Raw genomic sequence first — 19,135 nt, 5'->3', positions numbered from 1 at the left:
CTTGTACTTCTGAAGAACAAGAGCAGGATATTTGAGAAGGTGTCCAGAAACAGGAAGGGTGAGTAGTTGAAAGGAGACTTGCCATTCATTGGAATTCTACTCTTTACCTTCCAGAACGGTCCAAGCTCTGCAGACGGCTTCCCACCTGTCCCAGCAGGCTGACCTGAGGAGCATCGTGGAGGAGATTGAGGTGTGAATTTGTTTTGCCAAATGGATTTCCCAGCTCCTGTCTTTGAAACCCTTTAGAAGAGTCTTGCAGATAGACGTGCACAATTTGTTATGTGCAGTTATGTTTCTTCCCATATCCGTGGCACACTTATGTTCTTGTATCAGAGCAATATATCCTAGGCAATATTTATTAATCTAATGTCTTTACACCATAAGTTAGGTAACAAACTGCTTTTCCAGCCTTTTATAAATAAAGTCTAAAGTCCACAGGTTTTAGAGTCTGACAAACATGAATTTAAATCTTTTTAACATGAATTTAAATTTTTTTTCCTGCCACTCACTGCTGTGTAATCTCAGGCAAGTTATTTAATGTCTCTGAGCCTCACTTTCCTTATTGGTGGCCGTAGGAGCAAGTGAGGTAATGAATCTAAAGTGCATAGTACCTAGTAGATGCTCGGTAAGTGGTCGCTGTGGGTTTTATGATTACTCTACCCTTCCCTTTGCCCTGGATATCCTGCTCCTCAGGGACCACTCTCCTGGACTGCGTAGCCAGTGATGGTAGACGGTCCTGATATGTCATCACTGCATGCAGCGTCAAGGGCACAGCTACCTAGCCACGTTGCCCAGGAGAGCATTATGTCTTTCTTCATCTTTAGGTCTCCTGTGTTTTAGAGCACTGAGTAAGAAAGGGAAATGTATGCTTTGTAGATTGCATCCACATAGATGGCCATGGACTCCGTCTGTGTCCTGATGCTTCCTGGGTGCACTGCAGCCTGGCCCACTGGCCTTCTGCGCAGAGCAGCTGGTGCCTTCAGTGCCACGACTCCTGGGCTTAGGCATGAATATAAGGGGCCAGGGAAGGCGAACTCCCAGAGCTGTAGAAGCGACTGTGCTCTTAAAATATCTGTATTATATGCTTTATCCTCTGGTACTAAGTATTCTCTGGTAAAAGTACTAAGTGACTGATTCCAGATTTAGAGTGAGAGATTTCTCAAAACTCAGTGTCCACACAGGGTTGATAGTGGTGTGTGGGCCTCATTTCTGTTATCACTGGACTTCAAACATGCTTCTCTTTTGTTGTGACAGGACCTTGTTGCTCGCTTGGATGAACTGGGGGGTGTGTATCTCCAGTTTGAAGAAGGACTGGAAACAACAGCGTTATTTGTGGCTGCCACGTACAAGCTCATGGACCACATGGGGACTGAGCCATCCATTAAGGAGGTGCGCCTGTCTTAACAGTTCTCAGGCGTGGAACCCTAAGGGGTTGTCAACTTAATCTGCCAAGAATAGCTTTGTTCAGGGAGGTCTGTTCCGTTAGCCTTGGGGTGTGGTCACTCATTGTCTTGGGTTAGGCATTGAGAATGAGAACTAGAGTGATGTAATGCCTGTCCTCAAGAAACTGGTGGTCAGTGGGACAGACGTGCAAACAAAATGTTACACTTGCTTGAAATGGGGTACATCCACGTCATGAGGTAGCAGCAAGAAGGGCAAGTGTGTTACTCTTGTTTCACCCCCCTTTTGCTTCCCAGCATCCCTTCCTGCTGATCTCGTGAATGCTTCCGCTCTGGTGGCCCGTGCAAATCCTCTTTCTTGTGAGAAGTGCCCTGTACTTCAGAATTGCCTGTCCCTCCCCCCACACCCCATCCTCTGCAATGGCTAAATCTTGGGCTAATCTTTGCTGATTGACATAGTTCATTGGGAGGCGTGTGTGCCTACAAGACATCGGCCAAGAGTTAATTCTTTTTTTTTTTTTCTCAAGAGGAGCTTGTTAACCTGAAAGAACTTTTAGTCGGAATGTGTGTGGGAAGTCTTTTAGAGTAGGGCCTTCTTTGTACCTCTTGTCTGTGAGGTTAGCAACCCTTGATCTAAAGTGCTTAAAACACAAGCTGCTATTGTTTAAATTTTAGAAGGAGAGATTTGGGTTTGAAGTTAGAACTTTTATTTCCTTTATGCCTTCTAAGTTCTGTGCGGAGTTTCTTTAAGTAAACAGAAAATATCTGCCTTGGGTAATTTGAATTCACTTTATATTTTCTCCAGAGGATATGATCTAAAATTTGTTCATACATTTGCATTCTTACGATATCTTTTCCTTCAGCCTGAGTGTTATGGGTAAAAGTGCAGGAATGTGGGGTCTTATGGTACAAAACATTTAGAGATTCTCCTGTACATAGTAAAACAGATGAATAGGCAATATTCTGCATATACAACTTTTGCTTGCTTTATTTCCAAGCTTCTACTAAACAGGTATTTGGCTGGAGTAATTTTGGTGTCACTGCTTTTGACACAACAATTCTGGTGAACAGTCACCCATTTTAACATGTCAACAGCCTAGTGATGAAAAAATGTAATCGGTACAATTAAAGAAAATTACTTCATGTCGACTGTGAAACACACTGTCAGGAACAGGGAGCTCTTTTGTTAGATGGTAGATTTTAACAAACAAAGCTGATTGAAGTGGAAAACGTTTCCTCTTAAGCAAACAACCTCCAGAATTTTAATAATGCTTTTTAGGTTCTACTTTTTTAAAAAATTACTTTCAGTTTTCTTCTCTAAGCAGCCCACTAGTTCTTAATGAAGAGTTATTTTAGTTTCTTTCTAATATACATTTTGGCCAAAAGATTTAGTCTCAGCCCCGTAAAACCAAATGGGACTAATGAGGTTCAGTAGTCCAGTGACAAGGGCCAGAAGGCAGAAGGGGGCAAGGAAGCTGGTGATAGGGAACCCAAGGTTGAGTAAGGATATTGTTGATGTGTTGTGAGATTGTTAACCATTGTCATAGGGCAACATGTATTTTCACCAAAAAAAAAGGTTGAGAAGTTAGAGGGTTGACATGTTGTGGGGTTGTTGACCAATGTCATAAAACAATATGTGTAAAAAAAAAAAAAAAGATTTAGTCTCATAAACGTAGCCGCAATTTACTACTTAAAGGTAGGCTGGGAGGGGTGATTTGATAGGAATCGGGAAAGAACATATTTTATTGTGGAAGAACTTTGGAGACAAACAGACCTACGTTTGAATTCTGGTTTTGCTTTTTTTTTTTTTCTGTTATAACTTGGACAAGTTACTTAACCTCCTTTAGCCTTAGTTTCCTCTTTTGGAAAACAGATAATACCTGTCTTTCAGGGTTTTGTCAACTTTAGAGTTACTATATATAAAGCACCTATCACAGTGCCTGGCACATACAGGCATTTAACAAATGATTACTGCTATATATGTATTTTATAATATACATTCCTATCATCTTTATACGCTGATTCCTTCAAGAGAATGATATTCCACTAGTATACATCATATGATTCTGTAGTAGTACTTGAGAGCAAATATTTGACAAATCAGTTTGTTTTTTATAACAGCTTTATTGATTCACATACCATACTATTTGACTAAATATTAAACTTTAAAATTATTTTAAATTTTATTTTTTGACAGTCAATTTTTTATTGAAAATTTTACCTTATCTCAGTAGTAATCTGGAAGTACCTTGCATTTGCATAGTAAGCATTCAATAAATGGTTGCCAAATAAATGTATGAGTTTCAGTTTATACTGAACAGATGAAAAAAACAACCAAATCTAAGTTTTTAAGCTTAAATGCAGAATATTTGCCCCCCACCCCCACCCCTTACCAGTTTGGATTAATGGCTAAAAGACCTTGCATGAACACCTGGAAACAGATAAGGAATAACTTGAGTCAGGTAGAGAGGAAGGGATGACTCTTCCATGTTCCTGCGGGAGGAAATCTGGAACTACATTTCCCTTTTCTTTCAGGATCAGGTCATCCAGCTGATGAATGCGATCTTCAGTAAGAAGAACTTTGAATCACTCTCAGAAGCCTTCAGTGTGGCCTCTGCTGCTGCTGCTCTCTCCCAGAATCGCTACCACGTGCCAGTGGTGGTTGTGCCCAAGGGCTCTCCTTCTGACACTCGAGAACAGGCTGTCCTGCGGGTATGACTTCCATGCCCAGAATGTGCACTCTGATTGTCATTTCTGGTGCAAGACTTTCAGAAATAAAAGATCATGGTACAATACCAACTGTAGTCCCAATGAGGACCTACCCATTAAATCCAGGCAGTTCTCTTTGTCTGGAAATGTAGACATGACTACTGGGCCTGAACTAGTCATAGAATCCTTCAAATTTGTCAAAGTTTCCCTTCCTCCTAGAGGATTTTAAATAGTATGGGCTTTGAATAAGTTAAGTGCAAGAAAATTGCATTTCTGAGTCTGTAATTCCAGATGTATGGAAAAATCTTGCTTTTAAAATGCATTGCTCAGTACCAAGACTTTCTAAATATGTTATTATAAGACAGCTGTTTTAATGCCCATGTAATTCTGGTGCTCATAGTTGTTAAAATAAATAGCAGGTCTCCTCCCTGATGCTGACAGTGTGCCTTTCTGCTTCTTCATAGCATAGTTCTCCCTCTCCCTCAGCATTAAGCACAGACTTCTCTTTTGTATTAACTCTTTGAACAGAGCAAATGCGTAAATCTTGAGTACCCTGAGATTTTTCATCTCAGATGACGCTTTTTATTGTTTAGAAACAGTGATAAGATACGACCTTCAGAAGAAGTTAGCATTTTATTTGTCTAAATGTTGGTGTTCCAAATAGAGTAGTACCATCTGCCCCATGATTTCTTCTACTTTGGTGGCACTCTTAAAGAAGTGCCCTTCAAAATTGCCTATCCTCTCCCTACTTATAACTCATACTCTCTCAACAAAGACTGGAGTGAAAAGTAACCTGACTGACATAGTTCAAGGGGGACTAAGAGAGCAAAGTGGAAAGAGTATTGGCTTTGAAGCTAGACAGACTGGGGTTTGAGTCCAGGCTCGACCACTTAACTGGCTGTGTGGCCTTTGGCAGCCCCTTAACCTCTTGTGGCTTAAGTTTCTTCATCTGTAAAATAGAGATCATGCTGTCTATCTCATACAGTTGATGCGAGGATATATGTAAAGGGCACACCCTAGTAGTAGTTATCATTTGGCTTTCAACAAATGATAGTTATTAATGTTATCCATATTTCCTCCATTTTCCCATTGCGTTTGAAGGTATTTTAGTACCTAAAACATTTTTTCTTGCTAGTAGTTTTTTTCAAAGATACTGTAGTGTAGTGGATAGAACAGGAGATCAGAAAGAAGGAAACATAATAATCAGTGTGATATGGGCCAGTCATTTCCTTTCCCTGGGCCCTAGTTTCCTCACTTGAAAAATGAGATAATTCCAGCTTTAACATTCTACAATCTATTCTGTCCTTAACCTAATTATGTTTTTCCTATATTTGATCTCTGATAGGTAACATAGCAAAGGTCAGTGACGATTTCCTGAAGTGAGGTGTTTCCTCCCCGTAGAGCTCGCTCCCTGTGGATGAAGCACCACAGAAACAAAATCCCTCAGCCTTTGTTCTTACGCGTGTAATTTTTTATTTCCTTCCAGTTGCAAGTCACCAATGTTCTGTCCCAGCCTCTGACTCAGGCCACTGTTAAACTAGAACATGCTAAATCCGTTGCTTCCAGAGCCACTGTCCTCCAGAAGACGTCTTTCACCCCTGTAGGGTAAGTCCTGAATGAATTTTTACGGAGTGCAGACATATTTATTTTGGAAAGTTAGCCTGCAGTCAGTATAACCCAGATTAATGTGGCTATTACCAAGATCATAAAACCAAATTTACCTAAACATTAGTAAATTTGACCTACTGATATCCAAATCCGGCAGTTATAAGAAAGGATTTTCTTTTTTAAGAAAAGAATTTTTAAAATTAAAAATATTTTGCTTTGATTTTACTTTTTCCTATTTCTAGTTGCCTGTCTTGTCAATATGCTATCAATGGCTATTTTTAAATTTAATATTTTTTCTGATATATTAGTAATATGTGTTTATTGTAGGAAAAATACAGAAAAGCACAAAAAAGAAAATATAAATCATCCATAATTCCACCACCCAGAGATAACTTTGTTAACATTTTGCTGTCTTTTTTGCTAGCCTTTTTTTGCATGCACATAAATGTATTTTTAAATTGATTTAGGATTATGCTTTTTTTATCTGTAACAGTGTGCCATGAACATTTCTCCATAGGATTAAATAATCTACACTCTTCTTTTTAATGGCTACATATTGATATGCAAATTTTTTAAATCAGTGGTCAATATTTGTATGACACTTTGTTAAGTGTTATTAATAAGTTGATAAGATGGTCCCTGTTCATCAGGAGCTTTGACTTTCAGAGAGAAAATACATTGATTAGTCAGTCATGAAGATACACAGGCAATATGTGAAATTTAAAAGCAAAATCATTTTTAGGAATAATCAGTGGGATGATAAAAGACATCACTGGTGTTTTGTTATGTAGTTAGAGTCATGAATTCACTATCTTTTTTTCCCTTTTAAAGTAAAAATTATGAATACTTTTAGAAAAGCAAGACAGGCCCTTTTTAGGAAATTCACAAAACACAGGTAAGTAGAAATAATACAAAAAATTACCCGCTTTGAACATTTTGGAATATTTTTTCCTAGTGCTCTTTTTCTATGTGAGCATGTATATGTGTATGTATTTTTTTCTTTGTTTCTTTTTTTTACATAATTGGGATCATACTGTACACTTAACCTGTTTTGCATTTAATTGTGTAAGGCTACCTGCGAGAGGTAGGATTTTAGGAGCTAAGAGGGGAAACAAAAGAGAAGACTTTGGTAACTTGGGAGGAAAGGTCATTTTAGATAGATTATAATATGGAGAAAACTTAAAAACTCTGACTGAGTAGAGAGGTTGCCCAAGTGGAGTGGGAAGTTGAAAATGAAGGAGAAGTATAGCCCTGGACCGTGTCGAGGAGTGCCTCACTCTGTAGCCTCTCTTTGTTGTATTCATGATGTTCCTTGATTAGTCCTTGCTAATCCTGCTGTTATTCTTAACAGGGATGGTTTTGAACTAAACTTCATGAATGTCAAATTTTCTAGTGGTTATTATGATTTCTCTGTCAAAGTTGAAGGTGACGACCGTTATATTGCGAATACGGTAGAGGTAGGTGCTCTTCTTGTCATCCCCATTGCTGTGTTAATGTATCCAAGGAAATGACCCAAGAGGCACATGCGTTAATTGTCCAGTATAACGACTTTACTTGGGGATTAAGCTAACGTGAATATGTTGAGAGGGGTAGGTTTGCATTATGCTGTTTGACAGACATAGCCAAGGAAGTAAATCAAGAACTTAGTCATATCTAGTTTTCTTTTATTTATAAAGTATTTGTTTTCCATTATAATTTAGCATTACTGTCTTACATAAAATTTAGGAAGTAGAAAAAATAATTCTACCAAAGCATAAATATTCATAAAATGTTTTGTGTAGTGGTCTTTGGTAGGTTTAAAAAAGTACTTGATGCTAATTAGGTGGAGAAAGACTGGAAGTGACACATAACACTATAATGAGGCTATCTGGGTAGAGCACAAAAGAAAATTGGTAATCTTTTATGATGAATTGTATTTCAAATGTTTAGCTAACTCCAGTTGGGTTGAACATCCCCGTAGCTTTAAGGATGGAAAACTACGCCTCATTTATCTGAAGCTTTGTGGGAATGAAGTATTTCACATTAGTGGTTTCCCAGCTAATTGAAGTTTACCCCTTCAGGCACTATGACTTTCATTTTAACCTTTTCGGATAGAAGTTTATTTAAGGTGAATGACACATTCCCCTGCTTTCTTAAACCACTACGGAATATGCTTTAACCTTTTCTTACTCTGAATTACGGTCATCAGTAAGAACCTTTTATTGAATGCCTGTTACTTGGCAAGCACAGTTATAAGTGCTTCTGACTACATTATTTTATTCTTACAACAACTCTGAGAGATGGGTGAAGTTAGTCTCATTTCATAGATGAGGCTGAAAGGCGTAGACTAACTTGTCACCCAGCCTATGCGTGGATGGATCCCCTGCACACTACCAGCTTAGTGTGCCCTGTGAATATATAGGGCACAGCTGCAGAGCTGTGTACAGCTCCAGCTGCCAGACTTTTCATAATATCACTTTCACCTTTCTCTTCCACTACCTCAGCTGTTATTTCTCAATATTTCTGCTACTCTGTCTTTGCTGGATCTACTTGACAACACTGTCATGCATGCTATTGAAAGAGACCTTGGAATGGTACTATGCCTTTCCTGAAATAATAAACATGGACAGGTTGTGACAGCTATTTTCTTCATTATTCATTTCACTATCGGAGGCCATTTTCCACTTCTTCTTTTTTTTTTTAATTAAAAAAATTTTATGGGCAGCTCCTGTCTGGAGGCAGGATGAGAAGGCAGAAAAGGATAGGAGGTGGTTGAATGGACACAGGAAACCCAGGGTAGAAAGGGGGAGTGTGCTGTCACATTATAGGAATTGCAGCTGGGGTCACATAACAGTATGTGTATCAATTTTTGTATGAGAAATTAACTTAAGCTGTATACTTTCACCTAAAGCATAATAAAATATATATATATATATATATACCTATGTATATATATAAAATAGGAAGAAAAAAAAATTTTAATCCCCCTAAAAAAATAAAATACTTAGGAATAAATCTGACCAGGGATGTAAAAGACCTATGCAAAGAAAACTACAAAAGACTAATACAAGAAACCAAAAGGGACCTACATAAATGGAGAAACATACCATGCTCATGGATAGGTAGACTCAACATTGTGAAAATGTCATTTCTACCCAGAGTGATCTACAGATATAATGCAATCCCGATCCACATACCAACAACATTCTTTAATGAGATGGAAAAACTCAGCAGTAACTTTATATGGAAAGGAAAGAGGCCCCAGATAAGTAAAGCACTATTGAAAAAGAAGAAAAAGTAGGAGGACTCACACAATCTGATCTTAGAACCTGCTACACAGCCATGGTAGTCAGAACATCCTGATGCTAGTACAATGACAGACACATAGACCAATGGAACAGAATTGAGAAACCAGGCGTAAATCCATCCACCTATGGTCAGCTGATCTTTGACAAAGGCCCAAAGTCCATTAAATGGGGAAAAGACAGTCTCTTTAATAAATAGTGCTGGCAGAACTGGAAGTCCATCTGTAAAAAAATGAAACAGGACCCATACCACACACCATATACAAAAACTAATTCAAAATGAATCAAAGACCTAAATATAAAACCTAAAACTATAAAGATTATGGAAGAAAAAATAGGGACGACACTAGGGGCCCTAATACACAGCATAAATAGGTTACAAACCATAACTAACAATGCACAAACACCAGAAGATAAACTAGATAATAGGGAGCTCCTAAAAATTAAACACTTTGCTCATCAAAAGACTTTACCCAAAAAGTAAAAAGACAACCTATAGACTGGGAAAAAAATTTGACTATGAGATATCCGACAAGGGTCTAATCTCTAAAATCTGTAAGTTACTGCAACACCTCAACAACAAAAAGACAAATAATCCAATTGAAAGATGGGCGAAGGATATGAAAGACACATCACCAAAGAAGATATTCAAGCGGCTAACAGACATATGAGGAAATGCTTGCAATTAGAGTAATGCAAATCAAAACTACATTAAGATACCATCTCACCCTGAGCCTACTGAGACTAATCAAAAAAGAAAATAAGTGTTGGAAAGGCTGTGAGGAGATTGGAACTCTGTACACTGCTTGTGGGAATGTAAAATGATCAAACCACTATGGAACACAATATGGTGCTTCCTTAAAAAGCTAGAAATAGAAATACCATACTATCCAGCAATCCCATTCCTAGGAATATACTGTAGAGAAATAAGAGCCATCACATGAATGGACATATGCATACCCATGTTCATTGCAACATTATTCACAATAGCAAACAGATGGAAACAACCTAAGTGCTCATCAACAGATGAATGGATAAACGAATTATGGCACATACACACAATGGAATACTACATAATGATAAAGAACAATTATGAATCCACAAAATATCTCACAACATGGATGAATCTAGAGGGCATTATGTTGAGTGAAATAAGTCAATCACGAAAGGACAAATACTGTATGAGACCACTATTATTAAAACTCAAGAGAAGGTTGACACACAGAAGGAAACAATATTTGATGGTTATGAGGGAAGGGGGAGAAGGAGAGGGGAAATCATTAACTAGATAGTGGATAAGTGTTAACTTTGGTGAAGGGAAAGACAGTACACAATATAGGGGAGTCAGCAACAACTTCACCAAGGCAAAGTCATAGAAGCTTCGTAGACACATCCAAACACCCTGAGGGACTGAGTTACTGGGGCTGAGGGCTGGGGACCGTGGTTGTGGGGGTCATCTAGGTCAACCGGCATAACAAAGTTCATAAAATGTTCTACATCCAACTTTGGTGAGTAGCGTGTAGGGGCTTAAAAGCTTACGAGCGGCCATCTAAGATGCATCTACTGGTCCCATCCTGTCCAGAGCAAAGGAGAATGAAGAAAACCAAAGACATAAGGGAAATATTAGTCCAAAGGACTAATGTACCACTAGTACCACAGCCGTCACTAACCTGAGCCCAGAATAGCTAGATGGTGTCTGGTTACCACTACCAACTGCTCTGACAGGGATCACAATAGAGGGTCCCAGACAGAACGGAAGAAGAATGTAGAACAGAATTCAAGTTCACACACACACACACTCACCCCAAACTTACAGAGACTGGAAGAACCCCTGAGACAATGGCCCCCGGACACCCTTTTAACTCAGAACTGAAGCCACTCCCAAAGTTCACCCTTGAGCCAAAGATTAGACAGGTCTGTAAAACAGAACATAATGCACGTGAGAAAGGTGCATCTTAGTTCAGTTATGTATATGAGACCAAAGGGCAACACCTGCCCAAAAGCAATGACAAAAAGGTGGGAAGGGACAGGAAAAAATGGTTGGATGGAAAGTAGGAATTGGGGTGTGGAAGGGGAGAATGTTGACACATCGCAGGGATCGCAACCAATGTCACAGAACAGTTTGTGTAAAAAATTGTTCAGTGAGAAACGCATTTGCTCTGTGAAGTTTTGCCTAAAGCACAATTGTTTCATCTTTTCATTTTGAAATGGTTTCAGTCTTAATCAAAGTTGCAAAAATAGTGCAGATTTCCCATATAACTTTACCCAACTTCCCCAAATGTTAACATCTTATATAATTATCAAAACCAGGAAATTAACATTGATATAATACTATTAACTAATCTATAGACCTTAACTCCAATTTTGCCATTTGTCCCACTAATGTCTCTTTTCTGGTCCAGGATTCAAATCAGGATCACATATTCATTTAATTGTCATGTCCCTTTAGTCTCCTCCAATTTAAGATATTTCTTTGCCTTTCATGACCTTGACACTTTCGAAAAGTACTTGGTAGAGTGCCTTTCAGGTTGGGTTTTGTCTGATGTTTTGGCAAAAACACTCTGAAACTGATGTTCTGCCATTCTCAGTACATTGTGTCAGGAAGTAGTGATGTTGATGTGTCTCGTTACTGGTGATGTTAACCTTGATCACTTGGTTAAGGTGGTGTCTGCTAGATTTCTCCACTGTAAAGTTCCTGCTTTTCCACTTTGTAAATAAGTATCTAATGGGGGTATACTTTGAAGGTCTGCAAATATCTTGATGATGCTTGCCTGCAACAGTTACTGTGGTGTTTGCCAAAAGGTAATTTTTCTCTTCCGTGCATTCCTTCTGCATTTACTAGTTGGAATTCTACTGTATGTAAGAAAAAGCTTTTCCTTCTCTCCCATGTATTTATTCATTGACATTACTTATAAAAATATGGATTCATGGATATTTATTTTACCCTATAGGTTATAATCCACTGCTATCATCATTTATTTTGTTGGTCATATTATCCCAGATTTGGCCTTTGGGGAGCTCCTCAGGTTGATTCCTGTGACACTCACCTTTTTTAATGAAAAGAGTATAGGCAGCTAGAAAGTTTGACCTTTTCAAAAGTGGGGCATTACTTATCATAGATAGATCAAACACTTGTATTAGAAGTATGACAGAAAGGAGGCTATTTTCTTGTCTCTTGTCTATGCATCATGTCTGACCTTTTAGGGAATGAGACGTCTGATCCTAGTCTATTCACTGACACAAAATCTGGGCAGAAACTAGTGTAGTGTGTACCTTGAACCTTTAAAATTCAGATTATTTTAACTTTAGTTTCCTTCATTAAGGGGCCATATTGGCAACTTAACATGTTAAAAGGTAAGCTCTTTTTTTTTCTTTTTTGCCTGAAACCTGTTTTTCCTTCTGCCTTTCCTATCTTGATAACAACATATCCAGCCATATGCCAAGCTCATACCTCACAGTTGTTCTTAACCCCTTCCTTTCTCTCCACTTCTGACTTCTAGACAGTCACCAAGTTCTGTGGCTTTTCCCTCTCAGTGCCTTCTGTGTGAGTCCTTTGTTCTTCAGTCCCAGCGTTCCCTTTTAGTCAGGGCCCTGTACTCTTCTCTAGACTGTAACGGTAGTTTCTAACTAGTTTCATTTTTCATTGTCTTCAATTTATGCCCCTTCCATTTAATTCCATAAGTGCCACTAGAATGCTACAGTCTCATTGTTCCTCTGGCTTAATATTTCTTTGGTTCCCCATTGCCTGAGTGAGGGCCAGCCCCTCAGCATGGTATAGGAGGTCCTCCACAAGGTCCATGAACATGCTTCAGTGTTGAGCACTCTAGCTGCTCTTGATTGCATTGTGTTCCTCAGATCTACCTTACATACATGCATGCCTGTGTTGAACTCATGCTGTCTGTGTCACAGGAAATGCTCTTCCCTGCCCTTGCCCATCTGCTGAGCTCCTACCCACCCCATAAGGCCTAGTTCAGATGTTGCTCCTTCATCTGTGTAGAACTTTAATTTTATTTTTTAGTGTGGAATATTTCAAATGTACAGAAAGGAACAAAGAATAATAACAGTGAATCCTCATGTATCTACCAGCTTACTCATCTTCTTCAAACTCTAACAGTTTGCTATACTTCATTTTTTTTCTTTGTAAGAAATAAAACTCTATAGATTGAATTTAAGCTCTCTGTATATTCCTCTAACACTTTCTCTTCCTTCTTTCCTGGATTTTAGGGTTTATAGTTCCAATGCCAGTTTTTATATATATGTATTATTAAATAATATATTGCACTGATTTGCATGGTTCCAAACTTTATAAATTATACTGTATTTACCGTTTTGCTTGTTTACACTCAATATTAGTTTTATGGAAATCAGCCATATTTATTATACGTGTAGAACTAGAGCTATATGCATAAAATGGGTAATTTTCATAAATTAATCATCTTCCATTTATGAATAAATCAGATTGTATTGATTCATTTTCCTGTTGTTGGACATTTAGGTTTTCACTTTTATAAACAATGCTGTTGTGAACATCCTTCTACATGTTTTTTACGCACGTTTTGTTTATCTAGAGTGATATTGTGGGCCCAGAGGGTGTGCTTATCTTCCAGCTTTGCTGGGTCATACGGTAACTCTATGTTTAACTTTTTGAGTAATTGACAAACTGTTTCCAAAACAGCTGCACCATTTTACATTCTCACCAGCAATGTATGAGAGTTCCAGTTTCTCTACATCCTCATTAACATTTATAATTGTCCTTCCTTTTGATTGTATCCATCCTAGTAGGTGTGAATATCTCATTGTGGTTTTGATTTTTATTTCTGTGATGGCTAATGATGTTGAGCGTGTTTTCATGTGCTTGTTGACCGTTTGTATATCTTCTTTGGAGAAATGTCTATTCAGGTCATTTGCCAATTTTTAAATTGAGTTATTTGTCTTTTTCTGTTATTAAGTTATAAGAGTTCCTTATATATTCTGGTTGCAAATCCCTTATCAATTGTATATAGCTATATGATTTGCAAATATTTTCTCTATAGATTCTTTTTACTTTCTTGCTGTGTCATTCTTCAAAGCACAATATTTTTATGAGGTCTAATTTATTTATTTTTTCTTTTGTTGCTTGTACTTCAGGTATCATATCTAAGAAACCATTGCCTAATCCAAGGTCACGAATTTACTCCTCTGTTTTCGTCTAAGAGTTTTATAATTAAGACTTTGACCCATTTTGAGTTAATTTTTGTATATGGTATGAAGTAGGGGGTCTGGCTGATTTCCTTCTTTGTATATGAATATCCAGTTGTCCCAACCCTATTTTTTTTTAAAAGACTGTTCTTCCCGCATTGAAAGGTCTTGGCATCCTTGTCAAAAATCAGTTGACCACAGATGAATGAGTTTATTTCTGAACTCAATTCTGTTCTATTAATCTGTATTTCTGTCTTTATGCCAATACAGCACTACCTTGATAACTGTAACAGCTTGGCTTTTTGTAACATCAAGTATAGTGTTTGTCCAAGTGTTTCCTGTGGTTATTGGAAAACTTATTTAGCAGTAATAGCTAATAGCTGTTATTCCTGCAATGATAACAAGCCCCCATTTAGGCCATGACTGTCCTTCTTGGTAATGAAGTAAACATTACAGAACCTCTTCCGCTCTTCATTACATTAGAACTACTTTTCTTTTTTTTTTTTTTGGTGAGCTCTGACCTCTGCCATATATGCCAGCTTTACTTTGTAATTTCAGTAATAGTCACACTTAGAGCCTCAGAGCAGGTCAGCGGGTCCCACTTATCCTCCCTAGAGATGCTCAACGTGGGTCAGAATGCATTAACGCGGTTTAGTGTGGAAGGCCTGTAACGGTGCTCATTGACATTGGACTGGCTGTCAGGGGAAGCGTGGGTTTTGGAAGCTGTCATTAGCATTAATTGCCCCTAATGCACCATCATTTTTGACAGTAATGAGCTAAACAGAAGGGCTATTACTCTCAGCAGAAAGGCTGCATTTCCTGGCGTTAAAACATTTTTTAAGGTGTATGTGGCATGCAGCACAGGCAAAGAAAGGACCAGCGTGATCCACTGTAAAGCAGGCTTAGCTGTATTTAAAGGAGAGAAATAAGTTCCCCTTTCCTATTATGAAAACTAATCCTGCAGTGTTAGTTGGAATGAAGAAGTGCTAACCAACAGGAATCCTACAGCAAATTCTTTAAAACAGGGCTTTGAAAAAAAATATGATGGATTTTTAATTCTCAATCAGCCTTAAAAGGGTAGCATAAAAACACTCTTCTTTTGAATGTGTTTCCAGAGCCAATTTATAGAAACGTTTTAGGAGCAGAAGGACTTGTGTTAAACCGTTTTCTGTTCAAGAACAGCCCTACAGTGTTCTGTGCAACAAAGAAAGCTATAACTTAGGAGGCCTTTTAAAATTAGGGCTGAGAGCAAACCAGAAATGACTTGAGTTCAGTGCCATTTGCCTTTTTGCTCACTGGCTGTGTCTGTGTTGTCTGGGAATGCTCATGATGTCTTTAGTACAAACATGCAGCTGAATCTTGATTAGGAGGCTTTAGTGGCCATGTTATTACTGAAAGTTTACGGTCAGGATTCTGAGGGAAAACCCTAGAGTTGGTGGCTTTCTTATCACTATGATTAGGATACATTGAGGGGCCTTAGACAAGCCTTTAAACATCTGTTCGTGTATATCCATCTGTTGAAAGAGAGACTAATTATTTTAAAAATCCTATTCATTAGGTGATACTTTGTTTCTGTATCTTTTTTTTTTTTTTAATTGTACTTTAGATGAAGGTTACAGAGCAAATTAGTTTCTCAATAAACAGTTAATACACATATTGTTTTGTGACATTGGTTGCCAACCCCACGACATGTCAACACTCTCGTCTTCCCAACCTTGTGTTCCCCATTACCAGCTTTCCTGTCCCCTCCTGCCTTCTCTCCCTTGCCCCTGGGCTGGCGTGCCCGTTTAGTCTGGTTTTGTTTTATATGCCTATCTAATCTTTGGCTGAAGCGTAAACCTCAGGAGTGACTTCAGTACTGAGTTAAAAGGGTATCCAGGGGCCATCCTCTCGGGGTTTCTCCGGTCTCTGTCAGAGCAGTAAGTGTGGTCTTTTCTTTTTTGTGAGTTAGAATTTTGTTCTGCGTTTTTCTCCATCTCTGTCTGGGACCCTCTATTGTGATCCCTGTCAGAGCAGTCGATGGTGGTAGCCAGGCACCATCTAGTTGTGCTGAACTCAGTATAGTGGAGGTTATGGTAGTTGTGATCCATTAGTCCTTTGGACTAATCTTTCCCTTGTGTCTTTGGTTTTCTTCATTTTCCCTTGCTCCAGATGAGATGAGACCAGTGGTATCTTAGGTGGCTGCTCACAAGCTTTTAAGACCCCAGATAGGTGGTACTTTTTTAATACAGAAAAGTTTATAAACAAGAAAGTATATGCCCCACAATCTCATTGCCCACATAATCCCTGATTTTTTTTTTAAAGGAATAAAATATGCATGTGGTTAAAAAATTCAAAGTACAGAAAGGATATAATGGAATATAAGAGCCTTCTCCTATCCTCTCAACCCAGATCCTCTCCTCAGAGGAATCCATTATTAACAATTTCTTGTGTATCCTTTAAGAAAAAAATAGGATGTATATATCAGTGAATGTATGTATATCTTTTCTTATTTACACAAAAGGGATCGTTCTATAAATAGTTGTGTTCTTTGCTTTTGTCACAAAGTAGAGCCTCCCACCTTTCCCATGGGGGTCTATCCAACTTGATGGCTGTCTCTTCCCCGACCCCAATGCCATTAATTCACCTACTTGCCTAGACTCAATGACAGGCAGACTTACTAAATATAATTCTGCCAACAGGTGACTGTGTATTCAACAGTAGGAGGCACTATCTCTGTATCTACAGGTAGACCTCTACTTTATTCTTTTTAATTGCTCCATAGTGTAGCTGTACCAGAATTTATTTAACTAGTCCCCTGTTTATGCACATTTAGGTGGGACAGTGATTTCAAAATCACATTTACAAATTTAAATGAATAAGTCCTTAAGAGAATGAGTCACAGAAGTGATGAGGGAATTATCCGGTTAATGTTGATGAAGATTGCAGAGTAGTTAACTGTGAAGACAGATTAGTTTTACTAGCATGGGGTATCGCTAAACCCCTACCACTACCAGAATTGGAGGGCTGCCCAAAATGTGTCCTCCTGCTACACATTTTTCACTCTCCAACCAGGGGGCCATCCCGAGGCAGATGTGGGTCACAGTTCCTTCTCCTGTGCTTCCGTAGCACTTTGTATACCCCGTCATTAAAACCGTGACCTGGCCTATAATAGTTGTGGTCTGCCTGTGTCTTCCCTTAAGGAGAAGTACATCTTGCCATCCCTGTATAGCCCCTGCATCTAGGTGCTCCAGATGTGTGATAGGGGGAGGTAGGGAAAGTGGTCTCAGCAGGGTATCTTGCTAAAAGTCAGTACCCTAACCAAAGCTCTTTGGCAACTTCTTTGTCAGAACCTTCCCCTCCAGTTTGTCTTTAAGTGGAGGTGGTATCAGTGCCTCTCTGGGTTGAGTTTTCTATGGCAATGCTTGCTCTGGCTCCAAGCCCTGTGTGAGTTGTGAAGCTGTTTACTTATTAGCAGAGAGCCCAAAGAACCAAAATAGAGGCTCCCAGCTGTCTCACTGGGGGTCTGGTTAGCTTGGTGGCCGTCTCCCCCAGGCCACCCCACCCTACCAGCCATAATTCACCCAGTTGCCTAGGCTCAATGACAGGCAGTTGTGCTAAATATAATTCTGCCAATAGGTGGCTGTGCATTCAAAAGTAGGAGGTAATCTCCTTACAGCTTCTGGTAATAAATCTTTTACATTTGGTTTTTCTTTTTAAGCAAAACAGAACACCCCTATTCAACGTGATAATTGAGGCTGTTGTCACAAAATAGTTATTATGGAGACAGGAGAGAAGGCTGTTAAAAGGAATTACTTGATAGCTATCTTTATGCCTTTTAATTTTTGCCATTGATTTGAGGCTGTCACACCTTGATATGGCATTTTAGAAAAATGCTGAAGCTATCCTTCAATTATTTGCCGAGTCCTCTGTCTCTATTCCCTGATCTGGACGTTCACTGTAGATCAGTGGATTTGGTAGGGATTTCCTTAAGCATTACATTCAGCCTATCAAATGTTTGGAAGGCTCACAGATATGTTTGCACATAAAAGCACCTTGGGTTTGCATAACTTGCACATTGATCTTAGATTTTAATGCGTAACTTTCACATTCATCTTAGATTTTAAGTTCAGAAATTTCCAATGAATAGACTGTTAACGTGTTTTCTGTCTGTTTTGGAACTTTGCCTTTATTTTTATCTAATTTTTTAATTTCTTTTTACTGACATTGGCTAGCTCCCCTTTGTGAAAGTATTTATAACGGTCATATAAACTTAAAACCAGGATGAGTCTCTGTAAGAGTCAAGATAGACTGGGTTATGCTTATAACAAAGCCCAGATTTTGGTGGCTTAAAACAACGAAGGTTCATTTCTTGTCTACACTAGGTGTCTTTAGTGGGTCAGCTGGAGGCTCAAGCTTCATGTCTTGACTCCATGGCCCAGGCTGAAGTAGCAAGCCTCTATCTGCATATTACCTGTCAGAAGGAAAGAGAGAATCACACAGACTCGTAAAGCTTCCACCTGGAAGTGACACACTTTATTTCTACTCACATTCTGTTGACCAAAGCAAGCCACATGGCCACACCTGACTCATGGGGGGCAGAAAAGTACAGGTCTACCACATGCTCAGAAGGAGAATCAGAAGATCTTGGTGAACAATACAAATGACTTCCATAGCTTCTTAGGTCTTCCCAGGCAGTTACAGTAACCCTTGGCATTGAGTAAGTGTTGATGGGAAGCTATAAAACGAAGTGCCTAAGAATAGACAGGTATAGTTAGAGTGTCTGAGCTTAAATACTGGCTCTAACACTTAGTAATTGTGTAATCTTGAGCAAGCAATTTAGCCTCTCTAGTCTTTTATTTCCTCATCTGAAAGAGCACTACCTTGCAGAGTTGTTGTGAGGATTAAATAAGATCATCTTTATAAAGCAGCACCTTTCACATAGTGAGCACTCAATAAATCCTAGCTATCACTAGA

General features: G+C 38.7%; 1 protein-coding gene across 4 annotated transcripts in view; it reads left to right on the top strand.

Annotated features, from left to right (window-relative positions):
- RPN2 (ribophorin II) overlaps window positions 1–19,135 on the top strand; it is a 68,111-nt gene that overhangs the window by 31,154 nt on the left and 17,822 nt on the right. For all 4 annotated transcript variants that reach the window (XM_004370364.2, XM_023724798.1, XM_012558885.2 and 1 more), the window contains 5 exons: window positions 115–190; window positions 1,255–1,389; window positions 3,936–4,112; window positions 5,596–5,714; window positions 7,069–7,174. In XM_004370364.2, coding sequence (XP_004370421.1) covers window positions 115–190; window positions 1,255–1,389; window positions 3,936–4,112; window positions 5,596–5,714; window positions 7,069–7,174 — 613 coding nt within the window. The remainder of the gene's footprint in view (window positions 1–114; window positions 191–1,254; window positions 1,390–3,935; window positions 4,113–5,595; window positions 5,715–7,068; window positions 7,175–19,135) is intronic.

The sequence above is a fragment of the Trichechus manatus genome, unplaced genomic scaffold, assembly GCF_000243295.1.
Source record: "Trichechus manatus latirostris isolate Lorelei unplaced genomic scaffold, TriManLat1.0 scaffold00008, whole genome shotgun sequence".
NCBI classification, from domain to species: Eukaryota; Metazoa; Chordata; class Mammalia; order Sirenia; family Trichechidae; genus Trichechus; species Trichechus manatus.
The sequence above is the reverse complement of the archived record's forward strand: the minus strand, read 5'-3'. Positions and strand labels throughout refer to the sequence as shown.